This window comes from Humulus lupulus, chromosome 3 (assembly GCF_963169125.1).
Source record: "Humulus lupulus chromosome 3, drHumLupu1.1, whole genome shotgun sequence".
Classification (NCBI taxonomy): domain Eukaryota; kingdom Viridiplantae; phylum Streptophyta; class Magnoliopsida; order Rosales; family Cannabaceae; genus Humulus; species Humulus lupulus.
Genome location: NC_084795.1, coordinates 27,954,610 through 27,981,219, shown reverse-complemented (window position 1 = coordinate 27,981,219; position 26,610 = coordinate 27,954,610). Strand labels below are relative to the sequence as shown.

General features: G+C 36.6%; 1 protein-coding gene and 1 non-coding gene across 2 annotated transcripts; both read left to right on the top strand.

Moving 5' to 3' along the window:
* Positions 1-388: 388 nt before the first annotated feature.
* LOC133822410 (protein TIFY 9) lies at positions 389-2,903 on the top strand. Its single transcript, XM_062254742.1, has 6 exons — positions 389-609; positions 714-897; positions 1,020-1,107; positions 1,251-1,374; positions 1,466-1,523; positions 2,312-2,903. Exons 1-6 carry the CDS (start codon positions 504-506, stop codon positions 2,346-2,348), a joined length of 597 nt encoding a protein of 198 aa, XP_062110726.1. The 5' UTR covers positions 389-503; the 3' UTR covers positions 2,349-2,903.
* Positions 2,904-11,953: 9,050 nt separating this feature from the next.
* LOC133827835 (small nucleolar RNA R71) lies at positions 11,954-12,060 on the top strand. The gene has a single exon (XR_009890486.1). It is a non-coding gene; the product is annotated as a small nucleolar RNA R71 (small nucleolar RNA).
* Positions 12,061-26,610: the final 14,550 nt, after the last annotated feature.

The window sequence follows — 26,610 nt, the reverse complement described above, 5'->3', positions numbered from 1 at the left end:
CACGTACAAATTTAAATTTCAAAATTGAAATATCATTACTAGGAAATTGACAATGCTATTACACGTTGTAACTAAAAACAATAATAAATGAGTATGGTGAACATTTATCTTATTAATTAAACATGATTATACTAATATTTTAATTTAATTAATAAATAAAAGCAGGCAAAAAAATAGGTAGCTAAGTGTGACCAAGACTAACAGCCATAACCATGTTTATAAATTGAGTATTAATTATTAAAATAAATAAAAAAAGTTGATGTGTTGTGTTGTTAATGAGAGCTCGTGGAAGTCGTGTGAGTTGGGGATCACAGTTATTAGGGTGGGTCTTACCACTCTTGATTTCCACTATCACATCATATGTATCTCGTGCTTCCACTTTTTTCATTTCTTCCTCTAATTTATAGCTCCGATTGCCTTTGCCCTCCACCTCCCGCCTTCTCGTTTCAACAAATACTCTCTAAAAATTTCTTATTCGCCACAGCCACCGCTACCGCTTCGCCATGGCTAGGGCTACCGTCGAGCTCGATTTCTTCGGCATGGAGAGGGATCAGTCCTCTTCCAAATCTCAGTTCCAGAAGTTTGTCCATCGCCAACGAAGCTTTCGAGGTCACTGTCTCCTCCTCTTCTCCACTTTTCTCTTGTCTTTTGTTATTATTATTATTATGATGATGATGATGATTATTCGTACTTGTCTAAATGAATAATTTCAGGCATTCAAAGCGCCATTTCGAAGATTAACCCTGAGGTTCTGAAATCTGTGATTGCGAACCGGAAATCGGACATTAATGGCGTTCAGTTTGAAAAATCGAAGAAATCGTTTTCGGTTCCTTCTAGCCCCAAATCGGATCAGATTCTGTTTCCTGCTTTGCCTGTTTTTGTGCCTAACGCTACCAGGTACTCATTCTTTCGTTCATTTTCTTTAAAATCTGTTATATCTTTGCAGTGTTTTTCTTCAATTTTTTTTAAAAAAAGAAACATTTAGACAGACATTTAAAAATTTCATAATTCTATAACAGGCCAACTTCAGAGAACCTTCCTGAAACAGCTCCAATAACTATTTTCTATAATGGAAGCGTCTCTGTTTTCGATGTTCCTCGTGATAAGGTTGGCCTAAATTATGAGTTTACTTTCGCAAATCATTTTGATATTCAAGTTTTAATTAGAGATTAGAACTCATAGATGATTAAACTTTTGAGCATTCATTTGTAGAACAATTTATTGATTAAAATTTAAATAAAAATGAATAGGCTGAGAGCATTTTGAAGATTGCGATGGATGGAAGCAAAAATGTTACTGAATCAGCCACCGTTGATCCGAATCCATCACCTCTTTCGAACGACCAAACACAGCTACTTGATTCTCTCAATGGAGGTAAAGCTATTATCATTTTCACAAATTAATGCCAATCCTTTTATTTATGATATTTTTTAATATTTTTTTTTATTTATATATTTGTTTACAGATCTGCCGATTGCACGTCGGAAATCGTTACAGAGATTTTTGGAAAAACGCAAAGAAAGGTAAACATTCGCTCATTTATAGTAAAATATTTTCCTCGTTTTTTTTTCTTTTTTCTTTAAGGCAGATAAAATGGGTAGATTTGTCCAGTATTTTTTTTTCATTCTGATTAGCATTTAAACTTAAATTATTTTATTTTTCCAAAAGAAAAAATTATAATATTATAGAATGTAGTTACATTACGTGGTAGAACTGTATCAGAGTATTAAGGAGTCTTCAAAGAAAGGTGGGTCGTTGAGATCATGATCTGATCAGTGAGTGAGGGGACGATTCTCTCTTTTACAAGTTGTTGGGTACCTAGCTATACGTTTTTTTAGCAAAACGTGCGACTTTTTTTCCGGGTTTTTAGAATAAATAATACTCTATATTTTATTCAGTTTAATAATGTAGTAATTGAAAAAAAAAAGTCTCAAGTTCCTAAGTTTAAAAAAATTTGCATTAAAATTCGTTTTTTTTATTTATTTATAAAATTCTTACATTTTGTTTGAAGCTTGGATTTCATTAAGGAAAGAATAAATTCTTCTTTTTTTTTGGATTGAAATAAAAAATATATGAAGAAAATTTGAAATTTAAATTTTGTAAAATTTAATTCGTTTATAGATATATTCAAAAAGAAAATTATTTCAGTGAAATATTTTTGTCAGTAAAATCAGATATATTTTTTGATAGAAGAGGCTAGATTGTCAGACGGTATAAAGCATGAGTATTATTTATGTCCATGGCTTTAATTATAAAATTTATTTAATTGGTGTGTAATTTTTTTAAATTAAAAAATATTTTTTTTTTACAGGATAACATCAGTATCCCCGTACTTGTGCGATAACTAAAGCGTCAAAAACGCGTTGCGACTGATAAGACTTCTTCCCAAAGGCAAAGAAAAGGACCGAAAGAAGAAGCAGCTGATGAATATATATATATAAAAATCTAATTCAATACATTAGCTTTAGGATTATAGCTAATGGTCTTGAAATTATTAATTAATATATATATAATTAGTATTTTTACTCGTTTTCTTTTTGAAAGGAGCTGATGGAGCAGGTTGCTTTTTTCCTCCTTTTAATGGAAGAATACAGTACCTACTTACTACTTATAGTACTAGAAAAGAAATTTGAATAGTAGGAACTTGCGTAGTGGTTCAGTTTCACGTTTTAGTAATGCCTCTTTAAACGTACCTTTGTTTGCTTGTAATTTTTTCCTTCTTTTGTTGGGGCAATTAAATTTGCTGTCTGCCTACTCTTCTTTCGTATCGTATGTGTTTTGTTTTGTTTTGTTTTTTTAATTTGTAAGCTTACATTATTACTACTAATTACAGAGGAGCCCACACAGTCACATGTATATTTACCACTTTATACTAATATATTTATTATTATTTTTTTGTTCAATTTCGTCGAAACTTGCGTTCTTGTCCTTTTCTTTGCTCTCTTCTTTTGAATACATTTATTCATTCTTTATCGACGTCAATTGAAAACTTTAAATATACCTAAATTAGATATAAACCATAGTGAAAATATATAAACATGTGTATTTATATTATTAGTCAAAGACAACTTTGGTGAACAAAATCTTAGCCGACCGCTTAACTACAATCATTTTGATATTTGAAAAAAATAAAGAACGTGGAATAGAAGATGTGTCGGCTATGGATTTTGGGTACCGGAATCTAGAAGGAAGGCTGGGTTGGGTGGTCATCCAATTCATTATTCAGGTCGGCTGACTTGAGAGTCAACATTATAAAACGTGATTAATATTGTATTACTACTCTGTGTTGAAGATTCTTTTTTACTTTTTTTTTTAATCCGATCTAACCTTTACCTTAGTTGTCACTTGACTCAACCTAAATGTTAAATATAAGACTAAGGACTAAAATCCAAAGGAAAAAAATATATATTGTTGCTAAGTTTCAAGTTTATTCCTTCCTTATTAGATATGTACAAAAGGAATCAAATGAAAAGTAGAATCAAAGGCCAACCATTTTTCTCTTTTCTTTATAGCCTTATCTAACACTACAACTGCTCAAATCAAATGTTGCATTTCCTACCAAACATTTGGAGATTCTAGGAAGTAATCATAGAAATTGGGATGAAAATACAATTAAATAAAGAGACCCCATGTTAATAATGCTCTCATAAATAATGTTTTTGGTGCAAAGTTTAATCTAAACTTTCATTACGTGCTTTATGTTGAGAAAGGATGAAACTTTACTTTTATTTAGTAATGCTCTTTTTTATTTGCTATATTAATTAAATTTGTGTTAAAAAAAATTGTTTGTCAATGTGTTAAGTCTAAGTTTTGTATCGGTATCAATGTTTAGATTTACATTCTTTGAATTCAATCATACGGGGACAGCTACTTTTTTTTGGTGGTATCGATGCAACTATTTTTTATTTTCTACTTGACAGTAAAATTATAATTTTTTATATAACAGGGTATATTGTAATTATTTCAGATATTTTATAAATTTTGAAGAAATTTGAAATAATTTATAGTACTGAAAATATGACTGAAATAGTCAAATTTTACATGTGTATAAAAAAAAAATGCACATTTATAACAAGTTATTTGAAACTTATTTCAACATGGTAAATTATTCAGAAGTTGCATTATGTTTTAAATGAGTACAATGTACAAAGTCATATACATTTTTTGAAATTATAACTATTCATGTGCTAAAAATAACTAAAAAAAACAAAAAGTAGTTGAACCAATGTAGCCAAAAAAATCAAGTGGTGACATGTAAATATATATATACTAGATACAAGTAACGTGCAATATACGTTTGCATAATTTTATTTATAGAATTTATTAATTATTTTTGTTAAATTTATCTCAATGTCATATAAATTTTAAATAAATAAAAAATATTATATATAAAATAATAACATAAACATATTAAATGAAAAATTAAACAAAAAATTGTTTATGATTTTTTAAAATATATATAATATGATAATCTTTTTAAATATAAATGATAATTTTTTAATAAAAATTAAGATTATGTATTATTTATTTTTAGAGATTTTTTTGTAATTACGGAAATACTAAATGTTTTTTGCAAAAAATACGATAACTAAAAAATTAATTCATAAAAATATTACTTTAATGTTTTAATTCAATTATATGGTTTGCAAGAGATATTAGGTCTCCCACTCTCCCTTCTACACAATATCCACATCTCCCATCTACACGAACTCCACCTCTCCCATCTACATAGTTTCAACTTTTTTGTTCTCTTCCAGCTCCGGTGACAGCCATTGTCGGAGCTATAAACCTTCAAAATAAACCAGAAATCATTCTCCCATCAAATCCAAATCTACTCTTGTGACAGCCATGGTCATCTCTGCTGCAATTAGGTTGAAATCCTATTGAATTTTGACTTCAAAATCAAACCCAACCACTCAAATCTCTGCAACTTTCAGGTAAGTTAAAAACTTATTCACTTATAATCTCATTTAAATTAACTAAGTCAGATTCTACCACCCTAAATTGAAATTAAATTCTGCCACCCACCAATGAAATTTGGTTTCTTAAAAAAAAAAAAAAATGGTTCATTTGGTTGAATCTGAATGGATCGCTCTAAATGTTTAGGTTGCTGCAATAATATTCATAAAACAAGCTAATGGAAGTGAGAGGGATAACAAGCAATTGTTAGTTTCTTGAAAGGAGGCAAATCTGAATTTCTGGGTTGCTCACTAGGTTGCTGACTAATTCCTTAAAGAGTTATAAAGGTTGCTGAAACACTTGCTTAAGAGTTTCTCTATTTTTTGTATATTTTTTGATTGATTTGGTTGAATCTGAATGGGTTGCTGCAATAATATTCACAAAATGAAGCAATTGGAAGTGAGTGGGAGAACAAGAAATTGTCAATTTCTTGAAAGGAGGTAAATCTGAATTTTTGGGTTGCTGACTAGGTTGCTGACTAGTTTCTTAGGGGGTTATAAAGATTTATGAAAAGCTTGCTTGCTTAAGAGTTTCTCTATTTTAAGTATATTTTGATGATTGATTTGGTTGAATATGAATGTGTTGCTCTAAATGCTTAGGTTGCTGCCATAATATTCATAAAACAAGCAATTGGAAGTGAGTGGGAGAACAAGCTATTGTCAATTGCTTGAAATGAGGTAAATCTGATTTTCTGGGTTGCTCACTAGGTTGTTGACTAGTTTCTTAATGGGTTATAAAAGTTGCTGAAAAGCTTGCTTAAGAGTTTCTCAATTTTTTGTATATTTTGTTGATTGATTTGATTGAATCTGAATGGGTTACTCTAAATGTTTAGGTTGCTGCAATAATATTCATAAAATAAGAAATTGAAAGTGAGTGGGAAAACAAGCAATTGTCAATTTCTTGAAATGAGATAAATCTGATTTTTTGGGTTGCTGACTAGTTTCTTAAGGGTTATAAAGGTTGCTGAAAAGCTTGTGTAACGTCCTCCTAATCAAGGTTTGTTACACCGTGTATTTAAATAGTGTCAGGCTTGCTAATAAAGTCCCTTAGTTATAAATGTGTAACTAAGGTTAATGACAAGAACTAGGGTTGGAAATTTTTGTCAAAAGGAAACTTTGAATTTTTCTTAAAAATATTTGCGTTCGTACATGGGATCCAAAAATAACATAAATAGATGTTTAAAAGGTCTATTACAACTCAAAAGTTACAACCAGCCGACCTAAGTAGCAAAATAAGTGATACAATTCTAGTTCCCACAAGATAACTCCGGACGTGATGGTCGAGCAGCCGAATATGCACGCTGCCATCGAAGCTCTCCAACTCATGGCTGGTCCAGCTTCCCTTTCCCCTTGCCTGCACCACATAGCACCCGTGAGCCGAGGTTCAACAAGAAAACTTAAACTTATGCATGATAAAAATAGAGATTCCAGATGCATATCTAGCATGCCCAACAATAATAACCTACTCATGCATGCATACTGTTATCCCTGAAAATTGGAGACCGATGACGTGACAATAGAGGTGACAAGTGGCAGTACATGGTCCGTAAAAGACACATTAATAAGTCAATAAATATATTGGCTCCTTAGAGTTGTGATAAAGTGATCTGGCTTAGGAATAGCCGAGTAGGCCATTGAAGAATTTTGACTGGCTTGAGAAGTGTCATGATAAACCATAGATGTGCCATGTTAGACCAGAGATGTGTCATGTTAGACCAGAGATATGCCATGTTAGACCAGAGAAATGTCATGTGCCATGTTAGACCAGAGATGTGCCATGTTACACCAGAGAAATGTCATGTGCCATGTTAGACCAGAGATGTGTCATGTTAGACCAGAGATGTGGCATGCTAGACCAGAGATGTGTCATGCTAGACCAGAGATGTGCCATGTTAGACTAGAGAAGTGCATGTCTTACCAGCCAAATGCATGTCCTACCAGCCAAGTGCATGTCTTACCAGTCAAGAGCATAACTGCCCAGTAAAGGAATGGCCGACCAGAAGGTGATATTCATCAACCAGATAGAACAGACTACGTCAAGGTTCCCAGAAACGGCTTCAACAAGAATCGGTCTTGGCATACGCGGGAATCTCTCATTCTTCCCACAGATTTGGTGTTCTGTTACATTTTGAATATTTTTGTAATTTAAATGTAATAAATATAATAAAATATCCCGATTCTAGGGGATAGCAGATGTATGATCCTAAGCCTATAAATATATGGCTTATGGGATTAGAAAATGGGTCTTCTTTTTAGACTTTCTTTTGGAAATTTTGGGTCTGAATTTTCTAGAGAGAGAAAGTGCTTGTATTTGAAGAATTCTTGTATTCTGTACTGAAGAAACTCAGTTGGGTCAGTTCATTTGATCTTGAATACAGATCTATAATCACAACTCTGAGTGGATTAGGCTATTACCAAATATTGGGGCTGAACCACTATAAAAATTGCGTGTGTTATTTACTTTCTTTTCAAAATCGTCTGTGTCGTTTGTTTTCTCTTGAAGGCTTTATTGTTTTGACGTTCTCACGTTGTTGGCCAAAAACGTGGTCAACACATACAATTACAAATATATGACTACCATGTCATAGCGAGGCTCACCCCTTATGGGTCGCGGCACGCCTCCAATCTGAGGACTCCCCTTGCCTCTGTCCCGAGGACATGCGCGACAACTTGACCTTGAGGGTCGCGGCGCGCCTACGCCAAATAAAACCTCCTGGGCCCTGGGTTCACACTGGTCGCGGCGCCTCAAGAACAGGGAAGCGACGAGACCCTACGAACCCAGTTTTTCCCCTGTTTTTCCTCAGCCAAACCTTACCAAAAATTACCCCAAACAATTCTCAAAACCAAAATTCAACCCCAAAACATTATCAACACATTACTAGCACCAAAACCCAACCTTAAACTTGATTAAAAACTGTAACGTCCCAAAATGCTAATAAGGTTTAGTGCCTTGATTAGCGCTGGGAGGGCATAATTGGATATATGTGTGTAATTAATTGATTAAATACGTGACTACGTGGCATGCATGACTTATATGATAATAGGAATGTGTATGCATGCTTATGAGTATTAAATATGCATGTGGGTCCATTCTTGTTAATAAGAGCATATTTGTAATTTTGGCTCATTGAGGGCATAAATATAATTATATGTGTTAAATGATTGAGACCGCATTATTATGTGGATGTATTTGCAGTATTCGGCTCGAGGAATTCCTAGTGAGCGGATTAACAGAATAGTCACAACGGGGTCTAATAATCGGCTCGGGGTGAGCCTAGGGTTATTTTGGGGACTTAGTGTGTATTTGGGATTTATTAGTTAATGGACAATCATTTGGTGATTAATTGGGTATGTTGGGATTAATTGGGAATTTGTAAGACGACTCGAGGAATTAGCGGGAAACGGGACAAATAACCGTTTTTCCCTTAAGGGCAATAAAGGGCTGAGTTATCATTAGGGGAATTTTGGTCTTTATGTTAAAGGATATAGTTAGAATAAGCTTCAGGAATAAGCAAGAACATATCAGAGACACTTCTATGTCTCTCACTCTCACGTTCTCTCTCTCCCTTTCTTGTGCTTGGAGGTTTAGGGAAATTGTTGAAGAAAAGGCTTAGGAATTGAAGCTGGGATTAGGGAATCAAGCTAGGAGCAAGCAAGGGAACAACTGAGGATCAAAGCTATTACTTAGGTGAGATTATAGGCCCTACTATGTTGAATTCTGGTTGGGTTTAGGACATGCTTAGGTTAGTTTCTGATTTTGGGATTTAAGGAAGGTTGAGCTAGTGTTATAGGTCATATGTGTTGTTTGTGATGTGTTATTGAGAGTTCTAGACTTAATTTTGGTTTTAGTATATGTTTAAGTTGAATTATGTGGCTTTGATTTGGGGAGGGGGGGGGGGGGGGGGGGGGGGGAACGCGGGAAGAAGCTGAGATTTTTGGGTTCGCGGGGGTGTGTCGCGGCCTTAAGGGGCAAGTCGCAGCCCGCCAGCCCCTGGGAGTAAGGGGTTAGTGCCTCTGGCTTGGAGGCGCACCGCGGCCCGCTTAGGCAGCCTTAGCTAAATTGGGTTTTTGGGCTCGGAAACTTAAACTTCAGTGTTCGGGACGGTTTCTACTACTCGGTTTAGTACAATTTGAGGTCTCAAAGGGTGGTACGTTATTCATAAATCATTTAATTGGATTATATTTTAATAGTTATCTATTGTCGCTTGTGACTAGGGTTTCTGTTAAGGCTCGAGATTGAGGATCGTGCTCGGGACCTCTATGCATCTTCAGCTCAAGATCCAAGGTAAGAAAACTGCACTCGAGTTGTGAATGGGATTGAGATCCCCCTGTAAATGAATATATGTGAGATCATAAATGTATCTGCGATTGAAGATATCTGGATATGCATGTTTGTTCGTGCTACTTTTGGTTGCGTGTTAAGCAATCTTTTATCTGTTATATTTGATGTGAAAGTCCGGCCTAAGAGATCCGAGGTTGATGTTAAGTGTGTGGAACGCAGCCCGACCTAAGCGATCTGGGATCAACTAAATAATTAGAGGGCTCGGCCTAAGGGCATCGATACCTAACCAATTGTACTGAGATTGAATTACATGTTTGGGTTAAACTGTTTATTGTTGCCTAGCTTATTGTTGCTATTGTGCTATTGACTGAACTTGTTGATCTAAGTTTACTATGCATATATTGTTGTTATCTATGCTTGTTGAATTTAGTTTTCTTGCTGAGCCTTCGCCAACATGTGCTATGTGGTGCAGGTAAGGGAAAGGGAAAGTTGGACCAGCTATCAGTTAGAGAGCTTTGGGGGTGGTGTGTACATTGGTAGCTGCTCAACCGCCGCAGCCAAGGGATTGACAGGGACTAGAGCCAAAATTATATTTTTCCATTTAGGCTGGCTTGAGTTGTAATTTACTTTTGAGGGTTGTAACTGCATTGTAAACATTACTTTTAGGATCCTGTGTACCAAACTCTTATTTGAATGAAAGTCAACTATTTTACGGTCAAACTCTTTTAACCCTAACCCGTCAGTTGACTTTAGAAACACGTTTTTGTCCAAATGACTTGATTTGCAAGTCTTGCGCTATTTAAAATACATTGTGTGACAGTCTTGGTTACCCAGGGTGTGACGCCCTACTTTCCTTAGAGCCATTACAATGTGATTTTAAAATGTGTCATTAGCCCGCTAATCGAGGTATTAAACCAAAAAGTGTGGTAATTAAAAATAAAACTCATTTAAGTAAGATTTTGGTGTATAAGGTTGCCCATTCATTAAAATCATGAAAATGTTACATTGGGATCCCAAAATACTGTTTAGAAACATATTTACAACTCAAAAAGTTACTTTACAGTCGACCTAAGCGACAAAATCAACATTTATAACCCGCTCTTCAAAATATCCGAGCCGTGGCGGTCAGGTAGGCCAAACATGTACGCACTGCTCCAGGCCCTCCAACTCATGGTTCATCAACTTTTTCCTTGCCTTTACCTGCACCACAAAGCACCCATGAGCCAAAGCCCAGTAAGAGAACCTCAAAGCACAACATAGAATAGTTTATCTCAACACATAAATACTTAATCAAAGGCAATAAAAAATCTACAAATTGCTATTGGGATACATGATGACACATGATGGACCCAAAATGGGTATGTTTTAAAAATTTATATTCGCAAGCGCACGAATCATATATGGCATATAGTGTTCGTGTAAGCACGAGATCGAACCCAAAAGAGTTGTCTAAAATAAAAAAAGAAAACTATTTTAAACCAAAACTAATAAATTCTAACCTAGCTCCAAAGATTGAAGAGTTTTAATGTTATGAACATAAAATAAAAGATTGAAAATAAAGTTATTTAAAAGAATAAAAATAAACCAATAATGATTTGAAAATAAGTGGTAAAAGGAAAGATTATTAGAGCACGTAGGAATTTGTTTAATGACATCTAAGAAAGGGATATTGATACTACTAACTTGTTTGAAAACTTCTAAGATGTCATTATATTGGCTGCCTTTTTTAATTGGAAGTAATCTTTGTGGGAATTGAGCTTTTGGAATGAAAGGATGGATTGGAGTTTTCTTGTTTGAAATGTCATTGGCATTAGAACTAGAAGGCTGACTCTTTTCCTTTTCTTTTTCTTTTTCAACCTCGGGTATGTAATCGGGTTTGACAATGTTCTTTCCGGACCTAAGAGTTGAAATTGATTTGACTTCTCCATTATGACTAGACTTTCCTATTTCATATTGACCTTTTGGATTTGGGATAGGTTGACTAGAGAATGTTCCTTTTTCTCTATCAGCTAAAGTAGTGGCGAGTTGTCCTACTTGTGTCTCGAGTTTGGTAATTGATTGAGATTGATTTTGTAGGAATTTTTAAGTGGATTGCATAAATTGTTGTAAAGTATCTTCTAAGGAAGGTTTCGTTTGTTGAGGATATGGTTGATTTTGTGGGGCATGAGTTTGGTTTTGCGTGTTGTATTGGTGCCCTTGATTCATTTGAGGTTGGTTTTGTCTCCATGAAAAGTTTGGATAGTTTCTCCAATTTGGATTGTAGGTGGATGAAAATGGGCTATCATTTGGTTTCCCATAAGCATGAAGAGCATTGGCCTCCTCAGAAAAGACTTCTTGGTAGGAAGGACATGATTGGGCATTATGGCAAGGACTATAACATATAGAACAAACATCTTTTCTTAGTTGTATTGGAGAATTTATAGTTTGGCTTATGGCTAAAGCTTCTACTTTTCTCGCTAATTTGTCTAAGGATGTTCTTAAGTCTAATTCCTCTTTTACTTCATACCTTCCTCCTCTTTTTGGTGAATTAGTTGACCTAGACCTAGGATCAAAATAATTCCATTGTTGTGAATTGACAGATAAATCTTCAAGGGCGTCCCAAGCCTCTTGTCCTTGAAATTTTGAAAAATTCCCAGTATGCATAGATTGAATCATTTAACGATTAGAGGGAGTCAAACCATCATAAAAATATTTTACAAGTCTCCATTTTTCAAAACCATGATGAGGAAATTTTAATAATAAATCTTTAAATCTTTCCCAACATTCATAAAACTCTTCATTATCTTTTTGAAAAAACTCGGAGATTTCTCTCCTTAGACTATCAGTTTTAAACATAGGAAAAAATTTCAGCAAGAATTTATTATAAAGTTGATCCCATGTAGTTATAGACCCTGTGGGAAGGGAATTTAACCAAGCTTTTGATTTGTCTTTTAATGAAAAAGGGAACAATCTTAGTTTGATTGACTCGTGAAAAATTTTGAAATTTAAATGTTGAGCAAATTTATAAGAAATCTTTGACATTCATGTAAGGATCCTCTCTATCTAACCCATAAAAGATGGCAACAATTGAATGATTGCTGGTTTAAGCTCAAAATGAGTAGCAGAAGTGGTTGGAAGAACAATACATGAAGGAGCATTAGATGAAATAGGTGCAAAATATTCAAGCAAAGTTTTTTCAGGCACAACATTTTCATCAACAGGATTAGCAATTGGTTCCATGATGCTCAAATTTTTACTAACACTTTCAATTTCAAACAAAGATAAACGTCTTTTTACTAATCGATTTTTAGAGTTACGTTCCCAATGATGCATACAATTTTCACAAAGCAACAGAGATAATCTCAAACAAACAATTTTCTGATGTGGAAAATCAGTTAAAACCGCAACCACAGAGCATACTTAGGATTTTTAGAGATTTCACAATAATATAATTCTTATGGTTTACTTTTCCCCAGGCCTATTTGATTCCACTTACTCGCGCACTACTAACAACTTTCTGAGGTTAATTAGTAGAGGCGGATTGGGAATTTTGTTCAAATTTCCTTTAAGCAAAAATTGCTTATGGTGAAATGACAAGATTTAGGTTTCAGTTTTTCAAGTATTTTTTACAATTACACTAAAATATGATAAAAGATAAAGAAAAATATGGCAAAATTAAATAAGACTAAAATTTAGGCAAGAGTAGGGAGGCATAGCATGCCATCAACCATAACAAAAATAAGGTAAAAATTAGGAGGCACAAGTGCCATCAACTAAAACATAAGATAAAAGACTATGAGGCAAAATTGACAACAACTAGCTAGGAGGCAAAATTTCCATCAACTAGTGAATTGCAAAAATAAAATAAAATAAAAACTACAACAAGATAAATAAAGAAAGTTACAACAAGGGTTAGGAGGCACAAGTGTCGTCAACTAACAAAGAAATACAAGGAATAAAAACTATAACAAAATTACAACAAAATTAGGAGGCACAAGTGCCATCAACTATAAAAATTAAAATGATAGATAGGGGGCACAAGTGCCGTCAACTAAAATACAATAAATATAAATATATAAGTAAGTTTTTTTATGGGTGGTAGAACCGTCCCAAATTTTCTTTTTATCTTTTTTTTTTAGATTTTATATAAATATATATATTTTTGTACATATAGTTTTTTTTGTGTGCAAAAACTAAAATAACTAATTGAAGAATTCACTAACCTTGAGATAAGTTTCGTTTCCTTTCTTGTAACTCCCCGGCAACGGCGCCAAAAACTTGATGGACCCAAAACGGGTATGTTTTAAAAATTTATAATCGCAAGCGCACAAATCGTATTTGGAATATAGTGTTTGTGTAAGCACGAGATCGAACCCAAAAGAGTTGTCTAAAATAAAAAAAGAAAACTATTTTAAACCAAAATTAATAAATTCTAACATAGCTCCAAAGATTGATGAGTTTTAATGTTATGAACATAAAATAAAAGATTGAAAATAAAGTTATTTAAGAGAATAAAAATAAACCAATAATGATTTGAAAATAAGTGGTAAAAGGAAAGATTATTAGAGCACGTAGGAATTTGTTTAATGACATCTAAGAAAGGGATATTGATACTACTAACTTGTTTGAAAACTTCTAAGATGTCATTATATTGGCTGCTTTTTTTAATTGGAAGTAATCTTTGTGGGAATTGAGCTTTTGGAATGAAAGGATGGATTGGAGTTTTCTTGTTTGAAAAGTCATTGGCATTAGAACTAGAAGGCTGACTCTTTTCCTTTTCTTTTTCTTTTTCTTTTTCTTTTTAAACCTCGGGTATGTAATCGGGTTTGACAATATTCTTTCCGGACCTAAGAGTTGAAATTGATTTGACTTCTCCATTATAACTATTTCATATTGACCTTTTGGATTTGGGATAGGTTGACTAGAGAATGTTCCTTTTTCTCTATCAGCTAAAGTAGTGAGATTATTAAAATAATCAATTTAAATTACTTAAATTGATTGGATTAATTAAACTAATAATAAAATAGAAAGTAGGGGTAAATTGTAGGAGTGATGATGATTTTGGGTAAAATGTTGTAGAAAAGTTGGATAAAAATGTATCATTTTTAGACCAAAGTACAAAGGGACAATTTGCATTTTATGGGCTCAAGAAAAATAACAGCTTGCTGGCAGGTGGGGAAGAGGCAGGCTGCTGGGTGCAGCTGGACCGAATTGGGCCGGCTTGGAGGCAGCAGGCCCACGGGCTGAGGAAGGCTGAGAGGGCCAGGAGAGCCTGGCTGCGCTGTTGGGGCTGCAGGCGTTGATTGCTTGCTGAACCGAGTGGGACGTGGGGTGCTGAAGGAAATGGGAGAAAGGCAATTGGTGCACGACTGGGGCTTGCTGGTTGGAGGAGAAACGTCTGGAGGTGGTTGGGCCTTGGGAAAGGTGGCAGCTGGTGGGATGTTTGGTATTTCAATAATACCACTTTTCTCCTTTCTTTTCTCTCAAAAATACCATTTTTCCTTATTTTTTCTTGCTTTTCAAGGGCCCAAAAATACAACATATCACCTATAAAAAACAAAACACAAATTAAATTAAAACTAAATATTTTTAATAATCAAATATACAACATAAGTTCCATGAATATATTAATTAAAACTTAATTTATATTTAACGTTTAAGTTCAATAATACAACATTTTTTTTTATCTCAAATTAAACAACAATAATTCAAATAATTAACTACAACATTCTACAACCAAATAACTATAAAAACATACAAAAGTATATAGAATCATGATAAGACTAATAAATTCAAAATTACTTAAAAACTTAATAAATTAATTAAAAACTCAAGAACTAAGCAACAATTAACATAAAAATTGTGGTAAAATAACTCTATTTTGTAGAGTTATCACACCCCCAAACTTAAAGTTTTGCTAGTCCTCAAGCAAAAGAAAAATTAAAACACACATTTTTTTTATGGGTGTTAGAAAAAGGATTTTCTCAAAAATTGCACAATGAAAATAAATCTAAAAAATTATTATGAATAAAAGTTAAGCTTATGTAGTTAATTAAATTGTCAATTTCACTTTTGAAAATAGGTTTTCATCAAAATTATTTTTCACTTAAACTTATAGGAAATAAGAGTGCTCTTGTTATGAAAAATGTAATTTTTGTTATAAGCAAAATTGACCCTATAATTAAAAACAAAGCTTAAGAATTATTCATAATTTTAAGAGAACTAAACTCAAACTCAATCAAGACTTTTATCATTGAAAATGAAAAATATCACCAATTTTTTTACGAGGTTCAGTAGTTAAATTCTGCCTAGTCCACGAGTCGGTGTTATTCACTTTATGGAATTCTCTCAAAGCTTTTTGGAAGAATTTTACAGAGTCTTCCCCATAGAAAATTCTCCGTCCCCCACAAATGAATTGTTCCACTCTATTTATATTGGTTTAGCGAATATCTCCCCTCATATTTCGAGGAGTTATTATACAAATCAATTAAATAAATGCAATTAAATGCATATAGTTACTACGTACGCGTATAAATCCTAGGATATTTGTGATTTAAGAAAAAATTACAACCAATCCCTTAAATATAGGGATTTTATAACAATAAATATGTTCACACTCAGCTTGCGACCTTGAACATTCAATTCACATGCCTTCGAGACTGATCAACCATCACGAGCTCGCTACCTCGGTTCGCCTCGACTTTTAACACGTTACATGGTTTAGATCATCCTTTTTTAGCTCACAATGCCCGAGCTCGAACCGTATTGTCCGATGGCAGGAAAGGAATCAGGGAATTTATACAAGTGTTGAACCACTGTCATTGTAGCTTCGAGCTTGACTTATAACCTCGGAACACCTCCAAGACCACGTAGTTTCCGAGCTCACCAATTTCGATGTTGTCGCACTTTCTGAACAACAAGGCTATTCTTGATATTTTCATTAAAGCTAATTATGACGAACCTGCTTATTCCGAGCTGGAACTATACGAGCTGGCACTCTACGAGCCTAACTTTCGAGATCAAAATTTCTATTCTCAAAATTTGGGTGTAACAAATTTAAAACCTCAGATTAAAATTCTAGCCTTCGGGACCTTAGACTCTTCTAAACCGTATAGTAGAATCCTTCCCGAGCCTTAACATTTGGGTTCCCGAGCTTAAAACCTTCAATTGCCCCATTTTCGTAATTTGAGTCGCGACACGCCCCCAAGTTCGCGGCCCGCTGCAAGTCAGAGAGCTCGACTCTCTCTGCTGAAGAACATGGGCCGCGACGCGCCACACCTGCGCCGCAGTACCTAGGCAAACTTAATGGCTTCCCAGGTCACTTCACACACACGAGTTGTGCCTCCTAAAGAGCAGGGCCGCGACGCGAGCCCCAAAACCAAGAATTCCTCATGTATTTTACGAACTAACCTCCTTGAAACTCACCAATTTCGAACCTTATACCTAGAATTCAGCCTAGAACTCTTATCCAAGCAACAATACTGATACAAGTATCCTAAAAACATAACTAAACCCCACTTACAACCTAGGCCTAAACACTTAAATTCAAAACCTTAAAACACTGAAAGTAAACCAAGAATTCAGTAAAGGAACTTGTTTTGAATCTTACCTCTGAGATAATTCGACCAAAGCTAGCTCTCCAGCACTTCTAGCTCACAACTTCAATCCTCTGCCCCATTCCCTTGAATTCCAAAGACTTTCCCCCTCGAGTTCAGTAGAAAAAACTTCCTCCTTAGCCTTGAGAGAGAGAAAAATGAGAACTTCTGGTTTATTCCACAAAACCCCCATGGCCTAGCTGTGTCTATCCCATAGAACAAAAGACAAAAATATCCTTAACTTATCCTTACCCCATTTCTAAAACCACCAAGGGCAAAATTTTCTTTTGCCACATTCCTGCTAATTCCTCGAGTGTTCCTATAAATCCTCATTTTAATCCCGACATGCCCAAATTGTAACGCCCTGGTTGCCCCAGAACAGTTACGGTGAACGGTGGACCGGAAATTTGACTCGCTACTCGAGTCCTTTGGTCAAAAACGTGCTCTAAGTGTAATTAACAGGTTAAGGTATAAAACCAATAAAAAGGAAATGGAGATTTTCATTACAAACTGCTCTGCAGAGCTAAACAAAACGTTCACAAGTTGTTCTCAGTACAAAATGGTCACTACTGTTTCAAATTTACAATCCCGCTGACCTAAGCGGCAAAAATAAGGTAAACCCCCTAGTTCCTCTGAGAACTCCTTGGCCGTGGTGGTCAAGCGGCCACATATGTACACATCACCACCTAAGCTCTCCACTCAAGGTTAGGTGAGCTTTTCTTTTCCTTTACCTGCACCACATAGCACCCATGAGCCAAAGCCCAGCAAGAAAACATAACACTATACATAAACATTATCAAATGATTATCATCATAATCACATTGAGCATAAAGCTTTCAAGCAGGTGAGTGAACATCACACGAGGTCCTGATAAACCATACTGAGTGACTGGCAAGCAAGTCACTAAATCAAATGGAAGAGTGGTTGCTAGGTAAGCCACCTGCCTTCAATAGGTTTTGGTAAACCATACTGAGTGACTGGCAAGCAAGTCACTAAATCAAATGGAAGAGTGGCTGCTAGGTAAGCCACTTGCCTTCAATAGGTTCTGGTAAACCATACTGAGTGACTGACAAGCATGTCACTGTTTCAAGTGGGAGAGTGGCTGTTAGGTAAGCCACTAGCCTCCAAGCGCTTATTTCATTCATCGACCCTCGGGGTCGGGCTGGCATTAATGCTCTTTGAGTCATTCAATGCTGATAGTCGATTAGATCTAATCTCTGTTGGCTTGCGTGATACACGCTAAGGCCATCCTGACTAATGAGTCAGCGTAATGTGACCAGTGCCCAGTACCACTGCCGAACCTGACTAATAAGTCACAACTTCACAGTTGATACTAGCACATTTGCCAAATCTGACTAATGAGTCAGTACCGTGCACAAGTGAGCAACATATGCTAAGCATTCTATATTCAATCCATGTCCATATTTACACAACCGACATGCCTCATGAATATCCATGCATGTCACACTTGGGGTGCAGTTTTCTTACCTTTGATTCGAGCTAGAGTGAACAAAAGAACGACCCTTGAGAACGGTTTAGCTTTTAGTCCTTTAGCGGTTACCTAATCATAACACATATAGGACACCATCAATAATCATGATAATCAAGGGTTCTCAAACCATTATCTAGCCTCCAAGAGATCAATCCAAACTAATCCAAGTAGTAAGGACACTCCCAAGGCCCAAAACTAGGTTCCCGGGGTCAAAACGAGCAAACGGGGCGAAAACAGAGCAAGGGCTGCAGCCCTAGCACCTTGGGCCGCGGCGCCCAGCAAGGCCAATTTCCTGACACCTGCTTCATCGAACTAGGGCCGCGACGCTCAAGAACAGGGCCGCGGCCCCCAACCCTGGGCCATTCCCAATCGCGTTTTTAACACTCCAAAGCCTCCAAAATCATACCTAAACATTCCCCAATCATCAAATCAAAGTTCCCAAGCTTCCCCATGCATCAAAACCCTCAAAACCCAAGGTTCAAACGAATCAAAAACTCAACAATTCACAAAATCAATTCAAAGCTTAGAAACTCGGAAAAACTCAAAACTTAAACTTCGATTACCTTCAATTGGGTTGTTTTCCGTCAAATCCTTCGGTCAAGAAGCTTCTAATCTTTCCTAGGATCGCTATGCCTCGATCCTCACTCGATTCCGACTCCTAGAACTCAAGATTTCGTCAAATATGCTCCGGGTGGCGAAAATGAACTAACGAAGGGGAACGAGAGGTTTTCTATCGTATGTTCTATCTGATAAGCTACTTCAAGCTTAAGTAACCTCAAATAAAACCTAATGCTCGGGGTCCCGAAAACACCCCCGGGGACATTATAGTCAAAACCTCCAGAATTTCACCCTGATCTCAAATATTCCCAATTTATCATCAAATGAACATTTCTATTACCCCAAAATTGACCCCGTTATGACAAAACCGCTAATCCACTAAAAATAATCGTCTCATGCCGAATAGCTCGAATATATCTCCATAATAATGGAATCTCATTCACAAATCACATCATGCACCCAAATGCACAAATTACCCTCAACGGGCCAAATTATCATCACACCCCTGTAATTAAGAATATGGACTCACATGCATGCATTTCACATCATATTATAATATAATCAACATATACATGCATTTTATCAATTAATAACACAATTAAGCAAGTATGGCCCTCCCGGCCTACTATTCATGCCGTTAAACGCATCGGAGAATTCGGGGCATTACACAAATAATCACTAAATTAGTACCCGTTACCCGGTAATCCCGAATATGCACTTTGTTCCCATAATACCCCTAGGCTCCCCCGAGCCGAGTACTCGACCCCGTTGTGACTATTTCACTAATATGCTCCCTAAGTCCGTCTCGGATCACACATTATAAATATATCACCACGATCTCGTAGTATTAATCACAACACACATATATATTACATTTATGCCCTCAACGGGTTAAAATTACAAATATCCCCCTTCATTACCAAATTAGGCCCACATGCATATTTAATTCACCAAAAGATGCATCTCTAATCACACAATCATTCAATCCACGTATTAACATAATTAAATCAATTATTTCCCTCTCGACACGCTAATCAAGGCACTAAGCCTTATTAGCAAATTTGGGACGTTACAACTATCACCTACTTATTAAAGTTTCGTCCTCGAAATTTATTCACACATCTCAGGATACCAATTCCATAAACCTAACTATAACCCCAGAATCAGGTCCTTTACCTCGCCACTACTTGCAATACCTTCACAAGAAGGCTAGTCTTAATCTGTATGACTTTATCTCTAATGTCTAGAGTTCCCCTGATTTTTCCTTGCACAATAAATTTCCTTAAAATACAGGGCTTCTTCGCTCGATCAGGGGTAGTATTCACACTTCTTCCCTTAACATTAACACTAGCAACACCTCATAAGCCTTTACCCATGCAGGGGTAAGGCTAGTTGTAGGCCCTTAGCATAGTCCTTATTAGGATCTTTCAAATCTATCCCAATCTAGGGTCAACATTTCATCCTCCTTTCCTACACTCCTTTACCCTTCATAGTCCATAATATTCGGAGAAGCACAAAGTCTCCAATCCTGGAATCATATGTTTCCATACTCAAATTTGCGAACTTTATATCCTTCAGTAAACTAAACACCCAACGCACGAGTTACTCTTTCAGGTTATCTATTGTCTAAAGGTACCCATTAATTCCAAATTCCAACCTTATACTCATTTCCCTCTTTGACCCTCTTCCCGAACTTGGGAACCTAAGGGTCCCAATCTAACATTGTCGACTTTGGTGCTCAGTGGGGACGTACGGTCTCCTTTCATACACACTCCCTCTTTTGACATCTCCCTCACACCAACCTTAGTGTGTTAACCGAATAGGTCAAATCACAACTTTTCGCATCCACTTACCTCATCTGCAGTCTGAGGTGATCCACCTTGGTCCATACTATATTCCTTATACTAATTTCAGGATATCCTAGAGTCATAATAGCCTTCCTGGATCCTGACTATCATCTCCCACTTACCAAAAGATTAAGATGTGTGCCTCTCAGTATTCAACTTCCTGGATACAATAATCTTAAACAGGTAACCTAAGGCTCGTCCCGTATCTATCCCTCAATGCCAGCATCCATCAGATCACTCATCCGATTTGCATATCTTAACCCATTTGTTCTAAGGCGGCAGAATACTTAACCATTCCTACAAAATCTTCTTCCGGTGTTTCACTATTTATTCATAGAGGTATATCTGTTACTCATCAATCGCGGGTTCCGGGCCAATCCCGGTCATTACTCCACCTTAACCGTGGCTAACCAGCATTACCGTCAACTCGACATCCCATGTAGAACATCTAAGTCCTTATCCCTTCATCTCTTATGAGGCACAAATGATCACTCTTCCAGTGTATATACGGGCGCACCCTAATCCTTGATGAACCACACTAATATCCCATGTTCTGAGCAAGGACGGTGTCCACCGCACCGTCCTCCTGTACCAATTCATTCATGCATATCCTAATACCATAACATGCGAATCAACCCCTTATTTAAATCTTTGAGAATCCGACACACAACTATCCATTCAGACAAACTTTAGATTTCTATATTACCTTAATCAAGGGTATAACAATCCCTGAAGACACTTCAGACAAAAGTCGAGGTGCCTCACCAGTCTCACCGTGTTTCTAATCCCTTAAAACGTTCCTTTAACAATTGCCTTGTGGTCTCCATCTTAGTTTATTCATATGGAATCCCATCACTTCCCAATAGGTGACCTTGAATATCATTTAGAGGGAATGGGACTTATTCCTTCTAGAGTCTTACTTACATGTATTCCTCAGCCTCAGTAGTATCAATACAGGCATTGCTTATATTCTGTTCTTTAATGAAAGTAGTCCAAATCACTCTTGATTGAGCTAGATATGACTTATCCAAATTAATCCTTCATTCTTGGCAGTGGATATCTATTCTTAACAATTACCTTATTTGGCTTCCATATACAGTACATACTCTTGCAGACTTAGCCTTCTCCTTAACCCATGGCGTTGACATGTCCTACGGTAAAATGCTTCATCTAATCACTTTTAAGTTAGGTAACTCCCTTGACTAAACCTCTAATTCTGGTTGCTTAAGTAACATCATTCTTCATAATGTTTCTGGTACTGGTCCTGTTCTTGCTTTATTCCCTTAGCACACTCCATTTCCTAGTTACAACAACAATCCCAACACATCCTTATAAATCCATCGGAAATCCCACTGTTTGAACTAGTTCCCTCAAGTCTAATTATCATAACCCTAGTGGAACCTACCACCCCAGCTAGACATCCCGTAATCGCAATCGAGTCCTCTCCTCTTACACTCAAAAGTTGCCATTCCCTCTCACAGTCCATGGTTATCCCTTATTGGCGAACTAATCCATGCTTAGGACCATACCGAGGTCGTCATATAATAGTCCCAACCAATTCTTACCACTATTTCGTACCCATAATACTCTGTTCCATTCCTTGGAAATTACCAACTTTCCTGGCAAACGAGAAATCTCAAGCTCATAACGCAATATTCATCTAGTATGTATCAAATGTCTATAATTCTACTAAACGATACGCAACACCAAATTCAGTCAGTACAATATAAGGAACAAGAACTAGAGGGCCAACCTGTCATTTCTAATGGACTAGCCTTAGGCTCTGGCCGACTCCAGGCAGACTCTCAGGCTGTGGTCGAGATATCTGTACTTTTTAGTTCTTCTGTCTTCAGTTCCGGGCAATGCTTCATGAGGTGCCTAATTATCCCATAGAGAAAACACGCCTCATGCACCTGACGTACACTGGATAACTTCTCCAGAACTCGTTGTTGCCTTGGCGGCTGCCCTGAATATTATGACCCTTCCTATAACACTCTACTACCCAGGGACCGTTACTTTTTGCATTTTAAATAGTGCTAAACTTGCTAACCGAGTCATTTGGCCATAATCGTGTAACTAAATGTGATTAACGGTTTATGGTTAAAAATCTTGGTTAAAGATACAACGTTTCACTAAAATGTTTACTGTATACATTGGGATCCCAAAATATAATTTAAAGATTAATTACAGTAAAATATTTAAAACTAGCCGACCTAAGCGGCAAAATAGGGCTTAACCCTAGTTCCTCTTTAAACCCTCTGCCGTGGTGGTTGAGCAACCGCATATGTACACATCGTCACCTAAGCTCAACAACTCAAGGATGGTCCAACTTTCTTTTGCCTTTACCTGTACCACATAGCACCCGTGAGCCGATGCTCAGTAGGAAAACTTAAACATGCTCATAAACAGGTAATAACATGTTACCAAATAATCATAATAGGCATGCCTAGCAATAATAGCCCTATTCATGCATGCAGACAAATCAAAATAAATGATTATGGGCCCTGCCCCTATATAGATGACTATCAAGTCAATTTGGGAATAGATGGATAATGTGTCCATCTTTGAATATGTGACTAATGAGTCACACACTTGGGCTCTGCACCCTAATCATATTAATGACAAATGAGTCACGCACTTGGGCTCCACACCCTAATAAAATAAGTGAGAAATGAGTCACGCATTTGGGCTCCGCGCCCTAATCAGATAAGTGACAAATGAGTCACGCACTTAGGCTCCGCATCCTAATCAGATAAGTGACAAATGAGTCATGCACTTGGGCTCAGCACCCTAATCAGATAAGTGACAAATGAGTCACACACTAGGGCTTTGCACCCTAATATGATAAGTGACTAGATCTAATCATTTCAGCTCTGCGTTCAATACGCTTATGTCGCTCTTGACTCATAGATTAATTCCATACGACTCATGCCGTTTCTGACTAATAAGTCAGTACCACTAACAAATAAGTAATGCACCCAGGCATATATCATATGTAAAATATTCAAATATAAGACATTCAACATGCTTACTCAAAATTCATTAGCATAATTATGATCACGCACATGTACAGAGACTCAAGCTCTGATCAATGTCATATTCAACATTCATGCCATGCCCTAATCACATGTATCTTATGCATCACATACTAGGTGCAGTTTTCTTACCTTTGGTCCAAGCACAGGTTACCAACCCTCAAGCACGATCTTGTTTCCAAGCCCCTAGCGATAACCTAGTCACAACCATAATATAAAAACCCATAAAAAAATGAGTAAATAAATACTTCCAGACCAAGTCCTAGCCTTTGAGACGTTGAATCCTACCCAGCTGGGTAGTAGGATCGATCCCGAGCCCTTAGAATTAAGTTCCCACGACTAAAAACCAAGTCTGGGAAAAATTGCTCTTAAGCGCCGTGGCCCTCCTCCAGCTTTGAGCCGCGGCCTGCCTCCAAACAGAGGCCGAGCCCTTCTCTACTTATGCCTAGTGCTGCGGCGCACCACCTTGTGCCACGACCCTAATTTCCGATCAGCCAACTTCATCTTCTTTGTCAAGCCTAGGCTGCAGCGCCCAAGAACAGGGGCGGGACCCGACCACGAACCCAGCCAAAAACCTTGTTTTCTTCATTTAAAAACCTTCCAAAAACCTATCCAAACATATCCAAATTCCAAAATCAAAGTTCCCAATCATCTCAATTATCCAAAACCATCAAAACCCAAACCTCAAATCATCCAAAAACTCATCAAAACATAAAATCCAATCAAAGCTTAAAACTTTAAAAACTTAGAACTTAAAACTTGGATTACCTCCGATTATGTCGTTTCCCAACTAAATCCTCTGGCTAATAAGCTTCTAATCTTCCCTAGAATCGTTATGACTTGTTCCTTACTTGAATCCAATTCCTAAAACTCGAGTTTCCTTCAAAAATGCGAACAGGTGTCGAAAAGGGAACGGGAGGGAGAGAGAATGTTCTGAACGTTCTTTTATAACTCTGACAGGTTACTTCAAGCTTAAGTAACCTCAAGAAAATCCTAATGCTCGGGGTCCCAAAAACGCCCCCCGGGGTAAAATAGTCAAAATTCCTAGAATTCCCTCCTGATCTCCCTAACTCCCAATTTATCATCATATATTTATTCCCATTACCCAATATTCCGGTAATGTGTTAAATACCCAAAATACCCCGTTGTGACTTTCCCACTAGCGTGCATCCTAGGATCGTCTCGTGCTGAGTAACTCAAGCATAACCAAATAATAATGAAGTACCACACACATACCACATATATGCCAAATATACCCAAAACGGGCCAAATTATGAAAATTACCCAATTAATCAGAAATTGGTCCACATGCTTATTTAATACACATAACACATGCATATCAAGTCATATTATGATATAACTCACATAATGATACACATAAATATCATATAATTCCATAATTCGCCATCCTGGCCCCCTAATCAAGACCCTAAGCCTTATTAGGAAATTTGGGACATTACACCTCTTGTTAGGACCAAAATTGGTAGACCTATCAGAGGTCTTTCTTTCTTGACTACTGGGGCCTCCGCCTCTACCTGCTCCCGCAAATGGGGGTATCGCTACCTGAATTTCCTGCCCCCACGACACCCTCGCCCAATATATCACCTTCTGCGTCCTCTATAGCAAGGGCCTTCCCTACCACCTGAGCGTAGGTAGAAACCTCATGGACTGGAGTGACCCTAAACCATGGGCCACCCAAGGGTTCAGCCCTCGAATGAATTGTTCCTTCCAGGCTGCCACTATTGGTACCAAGTCAAATGTGAACTTGGCTAACCCATCAAATTTGTTGACATACTTTGTCACTGTCTTACTTCCTTGAACCAAATCCATAAACTCATTGGTCTTCGCAATTCGGACTGCGTCACAATAGTACCTCTTGTTGAACAATTTTCTGAACTCTTCCCAACCCATCATAACAACATCCCAACCCATCATAACAACATTCGGGTCTGGGATACCACTTCCCACCTTGTTTAGGCATCCTACTGTAGCATGTACGTGGCACAAGCCACTCTATCCTTGCCTTCCACTCCTATATAGTCAAGGATGGAGCAAACCATGCCCATCCACTATTCAACTTTGAACGGATCTAAGCCCCCTTCGAAAACTGGAGGTTAATTCCTCTGGAATCTTTCATACAACGATTTCCACCTGTTTCCACACTCAGGTTGAACCAAAACAGATGCCATTTTGTTAGGAGTGTGTCCTAAAAGCATGTAAAGACATTAGTTTTTTCTGTGAATAAATAAATACAATGGTTTATTATTATTGTCATATTTAGATTGTTAAATTATTGTTTGAATAATTTTGTAAATATCAGAAAAATTCCATATTCATTATTGAGGATGTGATCTTGTATTAGTACGAGAGAATTAAGATCACGTGAATGAATAAAAATAGTCAACAACAACAAATTAAAGTTATGGAATTCTTTAATTGGAGTTGTAAGTATGGTTTACTAAGTATCATAATGATACAAATAGTCTAGATTCGGATTATTGATGTGGAAAGACATCTTGGTAAATGTGCTTTATATAATATGATTATATATGACATGGACCGATATGAATTAAAGTCTTTATCGAAAAACCATTTAATAATAAAGTCTTGTAATTCATATCATAACTGATGATCATTTATAGATCAACCTAAATCCTGAGTGTTCATGAACTCCTGGACATGTTTATTAAATCTTTTGATTCATTCGTTAAGGTCTCTTCAAAGAATGAGGCTAATGACTTTTGTTTTGGAGATTTAATATCATGGATGGCTGGGAACATGTATCAACAATACGGAATCTAATCTTTCCTAACGAATCGTATATTAGTTCCCTTAAGGGTTAATTCTGGAACTGAATGATTTTG

Excerpts from the sequence above, each read along its gene's own strand:
- LOC133822410 (XM_062254742.1), top strand. The coding sequence starts at position 504 with ATGGCTAGGGCTACCGTCGAGCTCGATTTCTTCGGCATGGAGAGGGAT. Across the intron at positions 898-1,019 it reads TTTGTGCCTAACGCTACCAG|GCCAACTTCAGAGAACCTTC; the intron begins GTACTCATTCTT and ends ATTCTATAACAG. Across the intron at positions 1,375-1,465 it reads ACTTGATTCTCTCAATGGAG|ATCTGCCGATTGCACGTCGG; the intron begins GTAAAGCTATTA and ends ATTTGTTTACAG.